The sequence below is a fragment of the Grammomys surdaster genome, unplaced genomic scaffold, assembly GCF_004785775.1.
Source record: "Grammomys surdaster isolate TR1022 unplaced genomic scaffold, NIH_TR_1.0 126198, whole genome shotgun sequence".
NCBI classification, from domain to species: Eukaryota; Metazoa; Chordata; class Mammalia; order Rodentia; family Muridae; genus Grammomys; species Grammomys surdaster.
Window position 1 is genome coordinate 7,412,604 of NW_021621003.1, and position 17,676 is coordinate 7,430,279.

Here is a 17,676-nt window from a genome sequence, read left to right on the forward strand (position 1 = left end):
GCTTGTGTGGCTCTCCCAACTCCTGGCAGTGATGCTTTGGTCCCATAACTGTGTGTGGCCCAAAGTATTAGTGGATCTGGAACTTGACACCACAACAGTGACCTAGGGGCTGAAGCTGCTGCACACACAAACAAGGTCCGAGCTCTTGACATTTGGGTAGTAATTATTGGAGCAACTGTGGTCTCCCAGCTTATGAATACAGGAATTGAAAGGGCAAAGGAAACAAGGAAAACAACCACAAAATAGGCAGGGTCTTAGAAACACGTCTGCTGGATGGTTTGTATGCACAGAGGGCGACTGAGATCTAAGTGTGGTGATAGAATTACGCCACTCTTAGATCTTCTGAGAGAACAAACCCTTAGAGCACCAGCAAGTAGTGTACAGTATCTCGCTGCTTCCAAGTCTCTGAGTGTGAAGAACTGTTGAGGATGGCATTGTTATAGGAGGATGTCTAACGTATGGCTTTTCTAGATTGTTATTGGCCTACCTGCCTCACCTCTGTATTCTGTTTCCAGCTTTGGATATTATTGGGTACAAGTAATATTGCCTATGCCAACCTCTAGCAGTTGGTTCACGCTTTTTTCTTTGCAACAGAGCACATCTTTACAAGGTTGAGGACCATACCTCCATTGAAGTGGATGCCTCAGGGCAGTTTAGAGCAAGTGCAGAACTCAGGGCAGTTTAGAGCAAGTGCAGAAGCCATTGATTACTCTGACAGATAGGCAACTCCACAAAGTAGTAACCATGGCATACTTTTCTGATGCACAGTTACATCTGTCCTTTATTTCCTCCATTACTACTATGTGAAGGCCTTGCTTAGGGATAGTTTTCAAAAGTTAGTGAGTGGTGTGTGTGTGTGTGTGTGTGTGTGTGTGTGAGAGAGAGAGAGAGAGAGAGAGAGAGAGAGAGAGAGAGAGAGAGAGTGCACACACTAAAGGATAACCTTAGGTGTTATCCTCAGAAGTGTTACCCATTTCCTTTGAAACAGTCTTTCACTGGCGCTTGTGAATAAGCTAAACTGGCTGACCATCCCCTCCAGGATTGTCTCCATTTCCCCAGCCTTGGGATTACAAGCTAAGGCCACCATAACCCTCTTCATTTTTATGAGGGTGCTGTGAATTAAATTTGTTCTTGTACTGTGCTTTACTGATACCCCCCCCCTTCCTTCGTGCCATCTTTAAGATAGGATTTCTTCTCATTTTTTGGATTTTTTTTTGGATATTTTTGTTTGCTTTGAGATTGCCTCTCACTCTTTAGCCCAGTCTAGACTCAGACTTGTGGAGGTACTCCTGATGCTGGGGTGGGAGTCACCAGGCCCTACTTCCTCTCAGTTTTTTTATTTTTAAAGAAACAGTGATTTCAAAGTCTGGACTTTGCTTTTGCCAATCTCCTTAACCACCGAGGCTGCGAATCACTTGGGCGACATGAGCTTTTTTTTTTTTTTTCCTTAGCAAAAACTAAAGATTTGTGATACGTAGATTGTAAGTTTATTTGAACTTTCGATTTTTATAAATCTCAAATCATAGTACTAATATGATACAAATGTGGAGTTTATAGTTCTAATATTGTGATCTGCCTGCCAACGAGAACCATTTGTAAATCCTCAACAGTCTTCATGTAACCGAGTGTTGAATTTCCAGCTGTGTTGAATCAGACTTTGATCCCTCTTAGGAAGATAAATGCAATATCTAATGGCAGTTTCTAATGGCAGGGGTGGAAGAGAGCTGTTCAGATGCAATCTTAAAAGCCAAGGCCCTGTCCAGATAAGAAATTGAAGGCCCTGGGGAAACTAATTATTTCGTTGTCACTTTTTCAAAATGTGTCGGCTTCATCTTAACAGTCAAAGGGTTTTGTTAAGCTCAGTGTGCAGGATTAGATTTGTTTTCTTCCAGTAGAGTCACTCTCCTTAATCAGCATGCTTATAAATGGTACACCTGCCTAATTAGAACAAGTTCTAGACTCCAGGACACAGTGCAAGCATTTCAATTAGCTCCACACAGTTGGTAAGTGGGCTGATGTTCTTAGAATGTCCCCTTACTTCGAACTCCTTTGTGGCTGAGCTTTTATTGTTTCTTGCTTCCGAAGCCTCCCTTGATCCAGGGCATTTCCCTGTAGTATGTGGTCATTGATACGGGTTTGCTTTTAAATGAAGGGGAAAGAGGTAATATTTTATGCATATATACAGAAATACTTCAAATACTTGTTTTATTAGGCTTAGGTGTTTTTTTTTTTAATTGTTACTTCTTTTAAATACTGAGAATGCTCATCACTGTGACAAGGGGCTAAAATACAACCATCACATTCAAGATCTCCATGCATTATCAACAATAAATCCTCGTGTTCAGAGTGATGGAGAAACCCAATCCACAGAGCTGGTGGGGATGATACACTGCTCCCTCACAGAACCAATTACCCAGCGAGAAGCATAATGAGCAGGAGAGATGAGACAGTGGAAAGCCATAGAATAAGAGTAAAATTAAGATAAAACTGTTGCCCGTGGAACATCTTGTAGTAAGTGTATCTCCAATTACCTCCCGGGAAAAATTACTTAGCATCTATTCAGGTCCAAATTCATGAATCTCCAGGAAAGACTTCTACTTTAACAAAGGGTATATGAACACAGAGAAAATGGCAATACATATGAGCAGAGTTCTGTTGTGCCCAGAAGGGTTTAAAGTAGACCGTGCTGCTTTAATGGGTGCTGGGCTCCAAAACTGTGTGCTGAACGGTGGTTACACTGACTACAGTTGCTGACCCATGGCAGTGTGAACAGCCCAGGAGAAAGAAGATGCTTCAGATCATCACAGGAAGTCCTGACTTGTAGAGTTTGTGTGTTCCCAAAGACCATGTTAGGCATATTACTTCAAAGGGGAGTCCCAAGTGTGCATGATCTGTGTCCTAATCAAGACTGGGCTCACCGGGCGGTGGTGGCGCACGCCTTTAATCCCAGCACTTGGGAAGCAGAGGCAGGCAGATTTCTGAGTTTGAGGACAGCCAGGGCTACACAGAGAAACCCTGTCTTGAAAAACCAAACCAAAACAAAACAAAAAAAAAGACTGGGCTCAGTCTATTATAACAGACATCGGTTGATTAAGTGGTTAAGTGACAAGAAATAAAGTTTAGTTCTTGATTAGATAAATGTCACATCGGATACTGAAGTGGCAGAAAAAGATGTCAGTAAGTTACTAAACAAGAGGAGCATTGTCAACCTGTGTTGTCACTGTGCTGTCACGTATACAGGTTTGACAGGAACACATTATCAATCACAAAGCAATTTTCAAAGCTTTGAAAATAGATTGAGCCAGTGGGTATATCTTTAATCCTACTGCTTGGGAGGCGGAGGCAGACCTATCTCTGAGTTCCAGGCCAGCCTGGTCTACACAGTAAGACCCTGTCTCACTAAATGATTCATTGATTGATTGGTTGATTGATTGATATGATTCTAGCAGTCAGAGGATCAGAAGATGAAGGCCAGCCTAAGGTATAACATTTGGCTTCAAAAACAAAAGAAGATGGAGGGATTGCACTCTAGGGTCCGCTGCTGACACTGGTACTTCCATCTCACTCAGAGTCTCTGCTTTTCTCCTTACTTGTCCTCATGTTGGAGAAGGAAAGGGAGTGTGGAGGGGGATGCTTCACCACTGCAAAGACGTGCCATCAGACCTGGCTTCATAGCGTGTGTGTATTATATACGTATTTATTTTGTATGGTTTTCATTGCATGTATGCAATGTGTCTTGATCATATTCAACCCATTCCCTCTGGGTCTCTCCAGTACTCCCCCATGTCCAAATTGACATAATATAAAAATGGTACTGGTTTATAATTGGATGAGCCCTAAAAGTTAATATTTATGATAGTAAGAGGGTAAATTTTCTTCAGGTGGCTTTACAACCTTAGGCCTTGTTGTGTCAGATTATGCCCTGGGAAATATATGTCAAACATAAGTATCATTTATTATATGTATGATGATAAATAAAAACCCTCAAGAAATGATGAACCTACCTCACCACTGCTGCTTGCCTTACTCTCAAAGTGTTTGTAGTCATTAAAGATATATATGAAAATAGACACTAGTGGTCAGTATCCTGAGAAAAAGGAACAGTTCCCAATCTCGCAGATGTGTTCCCTCATTGATTCACCAGACACACCCTGTTGCCAGTGTAGCCGCTCTCATGAAGAAGGTTAAGCTTTAGGAATAGACACAGAACACATCTGTCAGTGCTTAGGGACGAGTGTTCAGCAGTAGAGTAAAGCAAGTTAAGGAAGGTTCTAGACCAGGCCAGTGAACAGTTTTAGAGAGAGTGAGCAGTGCAGGCAGTCTATACTGTGACCTCTAAATCAAACTTCAAATGCTACACAGGACAGACTCTGTCAGGGAGGGCTAGGAGCTGTCTGGCCAGAATCCTTGAGTAATAATTTCCATTTGACAGGGGCCAGGGAGAGAGGTATTGAATTTCCCTGGGAAACAGACTGAGCATGGGTTGAGTACCAGAGACACACTTGAGCAGAGCTTTATAGTAAGCAGTAAAACAGGACCCAAACTCCAGATTTCAGGGCAGTCAGAGCAAAGGGCACAGATAAAGCATTATGGAAGTGTCTTCGATGAACAGGGCTCAATTTAGAGAACCAGTTGAATCATTTGGCCTAAGTACAGACATGCTCCAATTATAAGCTGTTGTCCATTTAGTGGCCATGAAAAGGTGCTTGGGTTAAGTGGTTTTCATTTAAGATTTTAAGTCGTTTCATATATCCCTTATATTTGTTTCCTTCTGCTAGTATTTTTTTTCTTTTGACTTTTCCTTTATTAAATGGTTTTTAAAAACTCCTCGTGTTTTGGTTGAGGTGCCTCCTACCTTGTTCCTATGGTCACTGGTTAGTTGATTCTTTTAAAAGAAGCCCTGTAAAATTAATGTTCATCACAGGGACTGAGAGAATCGAATTCTTTCCTAGAATAATTTAAAATTTTATAGCAATTGATTTGTGCTAATATTGATAAAGGTCTTGAAGCTGTTAAGTCTTTATAACCAGAGTGAATTGTACAATAATTAAGGCAACATTTTTTTTCCAGTTTTATTTTTTAATTAGGAAATACACATATAAAAGCATATGCTTTTTAAAAGTAAAACATTATTTTAAAAGCAACATCATAATTACTCACTTTCTGTTTTTGAGACAGGGTTTTGCTATGTAACCCAAGTTGACCTCAAATTTACAACCCTCTTGACTCAGTTTCCTTAATATTGAAATTAACACATGTGCTACCACACAGATTTTTCTTTTTTTCTTTTTTTTTCATTCCAGAGACATATTATAGGACAAGTCTTAGATAAGGCAGGCTTAGTTCTATGAAGAAAAAAATAGACTCACCCAGAAGCAAATACTCAAAAGTGCCCAGGAAGTTAGTTTGTTTTATCTCTACCAGTAGGTACAACCCAAAATGTTAAGACAACATTTGAGTCAGACTCAGTACTTTCCATACTAAGTTACCTTTGAGCCATCCTAGAACTGACAACGTGGACACATTGTATACTTTTACAGGCGAGGAAACTCAAGAGGTTCAAGGAACATGTTGAAATCTCAGTCTTTCCAGTCATGCAAGTCTGAGTAAATACACACAGAGTATGGGACTGTTCATTTGTAAGACTCGGATCACCAAGATTGTTTTCTAGTAGTTTAAAGGACATCAGAGAAGGCTCAGATCCATACGGCTTACAGAAAGAGAGCCCCTGACATATATCCCTGATTGTGTACATAGGCTGTAGAAATAGCTTGTAACACACACACACAGACACACACAGACACACACAGACACACACAGACACACACGCACCCTTGTTTGTCATTGTCAGGAAAAGGATCTAAGCCTGGGTAGCCCTGGCTCTGCTCTAGTGTACGGTCTTGGATTTATTTTTGTCCAGTACCTTAAACTAACAAGAGTAATAAACATGTAGTTTCCGTCAGGGCAGGAACAAAAGTAATCATGAATGAAAATAAAGCTTCTTACATGCGTGATCCTGTGTTTAGAGAGTGTTTCCTCAGAAAAGAGCTGTTTCATTTTTAGCTCAGAGGTCCCAAAGATGCTCAAGTGCCTTGAGTATGATAGTCTCAAAAAATAAAAATAAAAAATTGCAGTGGAGAAAGACCACAATGTTCATCCATAGGGGCCTGAAGGGGATAGGAATTCCACAGGAAGACCAACAGAGTCAACTAACCTGGACACTTGGGGCTGGCAGCTCAGTTGTTCCCCAACAGCTGAAGCAAGGGCTGTCTCTAAAACTGTTGCCTGGTCTGTGAAATCTGTTCCTCTAACAGTGTGGGCCTCAGTGGGAAAGGATGTACCCAGCCCTACAGACTTGATATGCTAGGGAGGGGAGACTCCTGGGGGGTAAGAGGTGGGACTGTGTGTGGGGAGGGCAATGGGGAAGGGGGCAGAGATTATGATATAACGTGAATAAATAAATAAATAAATGGAAAAAAGATGAAAGAAGAAAAAATGTAAGAAAATTGGATAAAGCATATTAATAAAGTTAGAAATAAAGAAAAAATACAGTAGTGAAAAAAAAGAGGAATGTAACAGAGTTTCTTTGGGTGTGTATATTAGTTTGGTAAGATGGAAAATATTATGCAAATAGATATAATGATGTTTCTACAAAATTATGACTGTTGCCAATGAGGGCAGCTTAAAAGTGGTTAAACTGATAAATTTTATGTTATGCATATGGTTGTGTATGTATTTATCTTTGTGTGTATATGTACATGTGCATGCAGTGAGCACATGCCACAGGCTGCATGTGCCAGAGGACAGCCTTGGATGTTAGTCATACATTATCACTGTGTGTGTGTGTGTGTGTGTGTGTGTGTACAGTTGTGGGCCATGATGGGTGTATAGAAGTCAGAGAACAACTTGGAGCAGTCTATCTACCATGTGGCTTTCTAGGACTGCACTCAGGCTAGCAAGCTTGGCATGGAGTGCTTTTACCTGCTGGACTAGCTCACTGACTAGACAGGTTTGCTCTGATGTGTAAGCTGTGAGTGTCAGGCCAGGTGGTCTGCAAGCTTTTAAGGATTCTCCTCTTTCCACCTCCTATCATACCAAGGACTGACAACATCTTGGTTTTAGATGGTTTCTAGGGATTTAAACTGGGTTGTGCACAAGTGCACAGCAAACAGTTTACCCACTGAGCTGTTTCCCCACCCCTTATGTTACTTTTTCTGTACCATAATCTGAAGAAGTGTGTTATCAATGGGGGCAGCAATTCTAGGTCTTTTTTTGCTAGAGAACACATTTTTCTATTCTGCTTCTATTGGTCTGTGCTTTGTGCCCTGGAGCCACTGAGCCTAAAATAAATAAATAAATACCCAGCTTGCCACCTCCCAAAGGTAGAGTATACGCCTCAGTTCCTTCCCTGGTTGTCCTGAAACTTCATATGTAGAACAGGCTGGCCTTGAACTCACTGAGATCCAACTGTCTATGCTTCCTTAATGCTGGGATTAAATCGTGCACCACCATACTTGTCTAATTTTTACAAACATTCTTACAGTTAAATTCATGATCAAGAGAAAGGCATAAGGGTAGATATAAGTGATACGTATGTAGCACTCAGGAGGGCAAGGCAGGAGAATAGTTTGGTGCCAGCTGTATACAGAGTTTAAGGACAGTCTGATAGATGGAGCTTACACATTACAGTTGCCTGGTTTTCCTTTCAGTCTTCTAAGCTTCACATCTTGCTCACCTGCTCTGTCTCCCTCCCTGTTAATTTAATTTTGAAGCAAGTGGATCATTTGTCCACTGAGATTTTGGTACCAACGCCTTCTTTCTCTGTAGATGAGTGTGTTTGCCTGTCCTCAACATTTCCTGTGAATCGGTGATTGGATAGATGCAGTACTCTATTCTCTGATGCTTATAACCCATCTGTTTAATACTTTGCAATGGACTTCTTTTGAGAGTGGAGTGCCCCCCCCCCCCATACTTAGATTTGAAAATGTTGGAAATGGCAGGAAATGGGCAGAATGCTGTGAATGTATATGTGTGCCTTTCATGTTGATGGCCCGCTGGGCACTCTGCTGCATAGTTACCTTACTGAATTTAGGTGTAGTGTTTTCAGAGTCATTTGACAGTTATAGACATGCCATGACACTTAGATTTGCTCATATCTCTGAAACTGTGCTTGTTGGCCATAGCCCAACATAAACATAGTATATTCACTTAAGTTGATATCTGGCTTATATATTACTTGGTACTTAGTGCACATTCCCCAATTTTCCCAGAAAAATCCTTTATTCTGACTCAAGAATTAGGGTGCTAGATAAATGCCTCACAGTTAGGAGCACTTGCAGAGGGCTCAGGTTTGGTACTCAGTAGTAATGTGCTGGCTCACAACTTTCTGTAACTCTAGTTGCAGGGCACCCAGCACCCTCTTCCAGCCTCAAAACACTAGGCACACACATGTTGCATGCACATAATACATTCAGGCAAACACTTATACACATAAATCAATCAATCTTTTTTTAAAACCACTAATCTAACCAAGGATCATGAGTTTCCATGTATTCTCCATCACATACGACTGACATTCTTTGAAGAGACCATGGAAGTTGTTTAATAAAGAATTCTTCAATTTAAGTTTGCCTAATTGTTTTCCTTACTGGTAGATTCACCAAGAATGACGTGGCAGTGCCATGCACTTCCTGGAAACACTTGGAGGCACTTGGTCTTAGTCTCATATTGGTTACAGAAGTATCCGCCAGATTTTCCTTTGTACCTTTTCCCATTGTGACTAGTAACAATGTAGCATTATAGTGGTGTTCTTTTAAGTACTTTCAAGAAGAAATTGGGTGGAAGAGTGCTGAACACATCACTAAATGTGTTGCTCCTGATGGAAAGATAGTTTTGAATCATCTGTTTTTGTGAGAGAGGAGTGGAAGGAGATGTGAATTTGATCACTGGGCTCTAGGGACACAGACTTTTAGTAATCCAGCAGACTTGTAGTAATCCAGATCTCCGCTTGAACATGTGCAAGTTTAGAGAATTTACCTAACTACTCAGACCCTCAGGTTCCTCAGTAAAATAGGGATAATACCACATACCTTGCCTAGTGAAGGTGAGTAACTGAGGTAGTATGGGAGGAGCAGTTTCCCTGCTGCCTGGGTATCATTGCTTGGCCAAGGCAGAAACAAGGCAGGAGAGGGGCTTACAGAACAGAGTCAGCTAATTACTTATCATCACCCCTCCCCAACTGTTGTTCTTAGGTTTAACATTAGTTTAGCAGAGCCAGACATTATAGAAAATTTGACCAACAGGTTAGATGCCTTTATGAGATTATTTTTTTGCTTTTTCCTTTCAGATATTTATTTATTATTGCATTGTTTATGCACACTAGAGGTCAAAGGACTCCTTTTTGAGTCAGTTTCTCTTTCAGTCTGTTTGTGAGTGTTCCCAGGACTACTGAACACAGGTCATTATGCTGTGTATCCACTTTTTCCCTCCAAGATGGCTACATTGCTTACACTCGCGCGCACGCACACACACACACACACACACACACACACACACTAGTATCAAAGAAAGGAATTAGGAATTTCCAAATAAGGTTGGGTGTTTTGGATTTGGTTTTTATTTTCTTTTAAGGGGACTATTGAGTGTGTTTTACTGTGTAGCCTTGAAACTCATACTAGCTTTGAAGTCATTTCAGACTTTCTGCCTCTGATTACTAAGTGGTAGGATTCCAGGTGTATGCCGCCATGATCACCTTGGGCTTCTGTTTTCAAAGTTCTTAAATACCACTTGTCTTTAATAGATTTGTGTGGAATCAAATTGCCATTTAACCAGACCTCATTCTGATTGGAATCCATTTTACTTTAAGAGATTATTTTTTTTTTTAAAAAAAACAGTTTATATGTCATCTGAACATAGTGAGTCAAAATAATTCTGTGACCCATTTACATGCATTACTGTACAAGTTTCATTTCATACAAGTGACAATTTTTTAAAGTTAATTAGACTCGGCTACACTGAGGTTAGCAAAAAGTGCTTTGAATTATCAATAATTCAGCAGGGCAGACATTTCTGTATAATGCAGTGGTTTTATAGAGTATTGTGAGATAGTTATCCTTAAAATAAATGGTTGTGCGCATACATCAGCATGGTGGGGTTCACTTGAATGTGGCATGAAGTGATAGCATCTCTGCTTCTGTTATTGGGCAGAGTGCGGGACATCAGTCTTTCTGGCCATGAACTACTAGCAACCTTTGTCCTTTGTGTTACCTTTGGTTAAAAACGGAAAAGGAGCCTGAATGCTGGCTGATGGCCATGTCTCCTGTCAGCTAAAAATCCATCTGGGAAGGAAAAATGGAGCTGCAGATTTGGATTTATTTCATTGCGTGAATGATATGTGACATTTTGTAAATTATTTATCACTGAAAGGGCGGCGGCAGAGGCTTGAACATTGTTCTATCAAATGAAAGCGAGGATCCCATTAGTACAAGGACTGTGCTTTAGCCAGAATCTATCAGAGGAACGTGTCGCTTTAAAACCAGATTGTTCTTTTAATTGCTATTTAAAGGAACAAAAGTGTTCCCAAGGTACCGCAGCCGAGCAGTCGCAAGTAATAAGTATGGATCCATAATTACGCAGCGCTGACGATCTGTCGTTTCAGAAACTGTGGCTGGAGTCACTGACCAATTTATTGTAGCTTGTCCTCTTTTCTTTTCTTGGTTTTTCTGGTACAGAATATTTCACACTGAGCTTTTTAACAGAGCTACAAGAATACATTTGTAAAGCTACCTCAGAAAGTAAAGCGTGTACATATTAATAGAACAAATTAAGCTGAAAATAAGGGCAGGATAATGAACACTCATATTGTGAGATGAAAGTCTCAGTCATATTAACAAGTTTGTGAATGCTAGGTCCTAAGATGAATTCTTGACTCTCATGGCATGTTGTTAGAGGGAACCAAGACATTTGTTGAATCATTATAACCATCCAAAATATTATCTTAAAGAAGTGGTTGATTTTTCTTTTCAATTGGCAGTTGCTTCTTTATTTATTCAACCAGTAAACATATTTTGAGAGCCTACTGTGAACCAGGCTATGTATTAGGCATTTGGGATTGAATAGTTGCCCAAATGAGGTTTATTCTGTGCTGCTGTAGACTTAGAGAATTAGATCTAACACGATCTTGTTTGTGATTTACATATAAAAACATTTGTGATTGCGTTGAGTTTTCTTGCCCTGAATTTTTGACTCATGACATTCTGTATAAAGGCTTCAGAGAACTAGCAGACAACATGTGTGAAGGCTTGGAATGTGCAATAAAATTGTAGTTTTTATACAGTTTTGGCTGCTCAAGATAATGTAGATCTGTAGGCACAGTGAACTGCATTCATGTGGATGGAAATGTCTGCTGTGCTGGCAGTAGTAATCAGCAGAGGAGACACAGAATGTATGTAGATTTACACATTGTTAAAAGCAATTGCCATGGAGAGTTAAAGGGTGCCAGGGGGTAGACAAATGTTTTGTTGTTTCTTTTATAAAGTGTGAATGTCAGAGATGGAGGGTTTATCTCCTCTGTGTGCCCTGGTTTCCCTTTGAAGCCCTTGGTGCCAGAGAGGCCTTGTTAATAGTCTTTTGATCTTCTCAAGTCCGACAGAATTTTAGTTCCTGCTTGTTCTCTGTTCATGGGCCGTCTGAAGCATACATTTCATGTCCGGTATTTAATAGGTGAATAATCACAACACTTGATAAAGCTGAGTTAAATAATCTCACTAATTAACCAGATGATATCCATGGTCTTTATTGCTGAGTAGATGAATCAGTTTATTGTACATAGAGATTATGGGAACACTTGGGATCACAGATGAATCCTTAATGTTCCTTCTGAAGGCTCTGTGATATTTAAAGGTCTTAGGTTTCACTAAATTCATAAAAGTTACTTCTGGAGCTAATGATTACATTTAAATGTATTCAGATACTGCTTTGCTACCACATAATTTATGGTGATTTTTATTAGAAAATGTTGATTTTTTTGAATGCTTAATTCATCAGGGTTTCCTTAAGAAATATGTAAGAAGCTTTGAATTTAATAATTTGTTTTAGATTTTGAAAGAAAGCTAACAATACATTTTTATTTTTGTTTTTTGTGTTTTTGTTTTTTTTTTTTTTCTCTTTCTCATAGCCCCGTGCCGATCCCATTCCAATATGTAGCTTCTGTTTGGGGACTAAAGAGTCAAATCGTGAAAAGAAACCAGAAGAGCTCCTATCTTGTGCAGATTGTGGCAGTAGTGGTGAGTTCCGTTTGTGTGTTTTCTACATTGGCATCCACTGTCAGAGCTTCATGCTCCTGATCTCTATCCAAACCTCACAGGATTTGTTGTTTAAAGAAATCATTTGGTGATAGAATAGATTTGAAATGTAAGAACATTATACAGGTCAAGGGTGAAATATGAATGAATCGATACCAACCTATGTTACATGTTTATATAATTCTGTTCAGTAGTATTTGTAACCAAGCTCTGTTTCTTATCTATGTGGCTAATTCAGCGTGGAGACTGCAGTACAGTAAGTAAATTCACAGTAGAGATTTTGTTTGTTTGACTGTTTCTTGAGCTATCTCTCCGTGTAGCCCAGGCTGACCTCAAACTCCTCTTACTTGCCTCATGCTGAGCCTTTTGAAATGCTCAGTTTGTTGCCCCAACCAAACTCTTCAATCCTGAGCTCAGTCTCCTGCCTCACCTTCCCAAATCCAACCATTGCCACACCTAGCACGACAGTGGCCCTTCTGTTCTCCCCAGTCCCAGAGAGACTCCTGTGTTGTTTCAGGTTATGACACCTACTGGTGAAATGTAGTAATTCCATCCAGCTCTGTGTCAACTCAAGGAAAGGGACGACCATAAGGGCCAGTTACAGTGCCCCAAGTGCTCCCAAGGAGGGTGTGTCTTCTCTGTCTTTACCATATGACTTTAAGATTATACCTCCAGTGTTATTCAGAAATATAAAGGTAAATTGTGTTTATGTTTTTAAAGAGTTTTTTTTTGTTATTCTTTTTGATTCAGTACATAAACTTCATCCAGGGTATATGTACATACACACACTTTCCTGCACGTGAAATGGTAATACTAGGTCTCCCCTATGCATACTTTTTTGTTATTGGTTCTTTATTTTTTTTCATTTTTTTCTGGAGATCAAACTGAAGGCCTTATCCATGCTAAGCAAACACTACTGCTGAATTACACCCCCAGCCCAAGGTTTTAAAAGTTAATCTTTCTGAGTTGGTCTTCTGTTTTTCTCCTGGATACTGAAGTATTTTTTCCCTCAAAATGTTAGTTTAAAACAGCTGGAGTTTTATTTCTGTGGTATAGCACTTGCCTAAGACCCTAGGTTCAATCCCAGCACCAAGAGCAAACAGAAGGAAGGAAAACATCTCTGCAGAACCTACAGCATGCTCTTGTACAGAGACAGCAACAGCCCAGACCCTTGACTTCCAGTTAGTCACCTGATCATTCTACAAGGCGTTGTCCTCATTAGTAATAATGGCGCTTACCTCTAGACTTCAAGGAACTATACAGCCCAGTTCATTGTCTGCATAGGCTATCCTGAGAGTACCGGAAGTGATACCCATTCTTACGATTCCCCACACCTCATACTGTCGCTCTTGATTGCTGTGAGTAATTTAAAATTTTGTCACCACGTAGGACAGCTGCTTGATGGTTGGATAGAGGAAACATTCCGTACTGAAGAATGATCGTGTTCTAAAATAATTCTTAGTCAGTTATTCAGAGGTTCAACATGATAGGCCATTTGTGGGTCTGCAGCCTCCAGGACCTGACTAGGTGAAAAGAGCCTTCAAAATAAGACATTTCAAGCACTACCTGAAAAATATATTCTGACTATCTTTTTAATGGGCTTTACGGATTCCTTAGCATTTTCTAACTTGGCCGTGGTCTCCTGGCTAGCAACAGAAGAACACAAAGACATTGTGTGTTCAAGTTAATATTTTTCAACCTATGGTCCCCTGCTCCACTGGGCAGGCAGCGCCTCGCTCATCAGTCTGACTCTACTTATCTTGTAGGTCTTCTCACAAGGCTCATTTCAAATGAATTATTTTTTTTGTGTGTCACTGCCTGATCAGTTCTGTGGTGACCACATATCTGATATTTATCTTTGAATTTTAAACTGTATGTTAAAAATGCCCTCTATTGTAGCCGGGCAGTGATGGCGCACACCTTTAATCCCAGTGCTTGGGAGGCAGAGGCAGGTGGATTTCTGAGTTCGAGGCCGGCCTGGTCTACAGAGTGAGTTCCAGGACAGCCATGGCTACACAGAGAAACCCTGTCTCGAAAAAACAAACAAACAAACAAAACCAAAAATGCCTTCTGTCTATCATCTCATTTTAGTATCTGTTCATCTGAGCACCTAGACAGTACTGAATTTCGGGAAGAAAAATTCTCTTCATGTATTCCTCACTGCTGATGACACACTCCGCCCTGCCAAGTTGCTAAGAATCTAGGATTTTATCATAACTTCAAGGCCTTCTTTACAGGGCATCAAGGTGTAATTCTACCCAGGTAGATTTTCTGATAACACCAAACTCCCCTAGTTTTCCCAGGTTGAAGACCCAGCAAAGGGAGATCTGACTCCCTCTGCACAAAAGGGGCTGAAATGTCTCTTCTCTGAAGCTTCCTACTTCTCCATTCTTAGTTCCCAGGGCTGGGCTAGGGCTGATAGGTGCACTGGGTCCTTTCTGCCCTCAAAAGTACCCTTTCTTTTCTAGCAAATAGAGAAGGGGTGAGGTTCTCTGTCCCTGGATCAGGTCTACCTCTGTTACTGGCAGAAATCCAAGCCTTGGGGCATAATGTGTCTCTAGATCACAGAGGGTGCCTGAAGGTGCTTCTCTGGGCTCTAAAGTAGAGCAGTGCTGTGGCCACTCCTTAACCGTGAGTCTATCAGCTTGGATTTGATTACTTCAGGGGCTGGGAGAAGATACGAACTGTGGAATACTATGTAGACAAGCACACCCTTTGGTCAATTAGAAAAAAAACTATATTCTTTTTTTCTCTTAAAAATGAAACATCAAGGAGCTGACGAGATGACTTAGAGGTTAAAGGTACTGACCACTTTCCAGAGAACCTGGGTTCAATTCCTAAGACCAACATGGCAGTTCACAACTGTCTGTTACTCCAGTTTCAGGGTATCTTACACCTTCACACAGTCACTTCAGGCAAAACACCAGTGCACACAAAATAAAAATAAATTATATTTTTAAAAAATGAAGCATCAAAGTAAAATGTGTTTCATCTTAGGAGGCATTGGGGTACATGTGGTCTCAGCTTTTTATTTTTTTAACACCTTGGAATTTATGAGGAAGACCATGATGGACCACATGCTTCTGCAGTGCCCTGTCAGGGTGGGAGCTATGCTGGCACAGTCCAGTCCTGCAGCTCCAATGAGACTAAAGGTTGGTCCTCCAGGTGACCTTATAGAGACTGCTGCCTTCCCATACGCAGAAGGACCCATTGGTTCCAGGATGGAATTGGGACTGTTTGTAAGGATCAAAGGGATTCTGAACATAAGATAGTTTTGTTAAAAAAGAAAAATGTCTATGAGTAATATACAACCAGAAGAAGGAAGTCCAGATGGAGCCATAAGGAAGATGATGATTATTCAATGTGCTTCCCATATGTGCTCAACACTCTTAGTCACCTCTCTGAAGCCCCATTTTGTGATGACGATTGTGCTGCGCTGAGCTTTCACAGACATGAGTGTAACTGTTTCCTTCTGCTTCCACCATGAAGTGAGATCACTGACTGGGCTCTCCTCTCCTTTTAAGATGACTGTATAACAAATGGTCAGGAAAAAAAAAAAACTGCTCAAGGCCATGTGCAGTAAAAATGTGAAGTACATAAAGCTGCCCCAAATGTAGTGTCCCCAACCCTGTGCCCCAGGTCCCTTCTTTCTGGCTCCAACTGAAATTTTATTATTCTGTACAATGTAAAGAATAGTAACTCTGTCCCCAAAACCCACAGGACTGGCATGAGGGTAGTAAAACAATCCTGTGAGAATAGTCGACCATGTGACATATGTCCGGAGATTGTTCTAGCCACTCATAAATCTGGGAACTGTGAGACAGTCCTCAGGTCTGAGGAAATACCGAGACTGGGGAGTGATTTTACTTGACTTTCATGGATCAGCCTACTTTGAAATTAACACTGTTATATTCTCCTTGCCTCATTAAGGCCAAATTATCTTTAATTAGCTTCACATAAGTATTAGATATTATACCAAATGAAATTTTGTGTCTGCTGCTCAGATTGCCGGGTGGTTAAATCTTACTTACAGATGAGTTGTGTGCATGTGTGTTTTCAAATTAGCAAATCTAAGATAAGTGTACAGTTCAAAATTACAGCATCGTTCTAAGTGGAAGCTCGTTGACACAGGAGGCAGGAGAGAGGCTGCTGTGGAGCAGCTGGGAGACGCAGACCCCTACGCAGAGCATGAGCAGGATCTGTGGGCAGAGTGGCACCCACCTTCGGCTCATCTCATCTCTACCCCAGTGTCAGTCCTGAGAAACGTGTGCTGAGGGAGCTGGCACGGAAAGCTGCAGCCTTTGGCTGTACGTTTTTAGGTTCTGGGTTTTGTTTGGTTTGGGTTTTTTTTTGGGGGGGGGACTTTTTTATCACTGGTTTCTTAGGGTTGTTATGTATAAATGCCTCAGGGAGCAGTTGGTTAGTCGTCTAGTTTCACAGTGACTAGACACAGATTGGATCATTGGGTTGGAAAGCAGAGTCCTTGACTAGACGGAATTCCAAGAGGAATACATAGAAAGACAAGGAATGAGAGCCCCACCTCAAAGGAGGAGTAAATAGGAAGGAAGGGGAGCCCCGCCCGCACCCCAAGAAGCCACTGAGTCATCACAGTGAAATGCAAGTCTGTTTTGGACCATAGTCTGGAAGATTTTAGTCTGTGGTCAGCTAGCTCCAGGCCTGAGGTGAGGCTGAACATCACAACATCAGAAGCCTGTTTACTTGGTGATGGCGTCAAGAACAATGCACGGTGTGGCCCCTGGGCTTGGAGGGTAGAGAAGGGTCTCCATTTGTGTGTGTCTGTGTGTGTGTGTGTGTGTGTGTGTGTTTTATTTTTTCAAGACAGGTTCTCTCTGTAACCCAAGCTGTCCTAGAACTTGATCTGTCTGTAGACCAGGTTGACCTTGAACTCAGAGATCCTCTTGTCTCTGCCTCTTGAGTGCTGAGATTAAAGGCTCATGCCACCACTGCCTAGTTGAGAAGGGCCTCCTTAACCAAAGTGGGAGTGGGGAGTCCATGAGATGGATCCAGGAGGGCAGGCTGAGGAAGGTGGAGATGTACTAACTCTATGGACTTAGGGGGAACCAGTCCGTATCAGTGCACAGCACAGAGGATTGTGATTTGGGATAGAGTTAACAGGAGTCCAATTTGGATGGGTTTTGCAACCTGTATGAGAGAATTTACATTCTTTTCCTAAGTCAGTTTGGTAGCCACAGAAAAATTAGGTCATCAGATTTAAAACTTACAAAGGTAACTTAGGCTGCCATAGATAAATTGATTGAGAAGTTAGATCAAGATGAGCTTTAGGTTATTATAACAGGAAATCTCTGTGTGTGTGTGTGTGTGTGTGTGTGTGTGTGTGTGTGTGTGTGTGTGT

The 17,676-nt window shown here is 41.0% G+C and overlaps 1 protein-coding gene across 2 annotated transcripts in view; it reads left to right on the top strand.

Annotated features, from left to right (window-relative positions):
- Positions 1 to 17,676, top strand: part of Kat6b (lysine acetyltransferase 6B) — a 158,768-nt gene that overhangs the window by 83,795 nt on the left and 57,297 nt on the right. For both annotated transcript variants that reach the window (XM_028758512.1, XM_028758511.1), the window contains exon 2: positions 12,176 to 12,284. In XM_028758512.1, the coding sequence (XP_028614345.1) occupies positions 12,176 to 12,284 (109 nt within the window). The remainder of the gene's footprint in view (positions 1 to 12,175; positions 12,285 to 17,676) is intronic.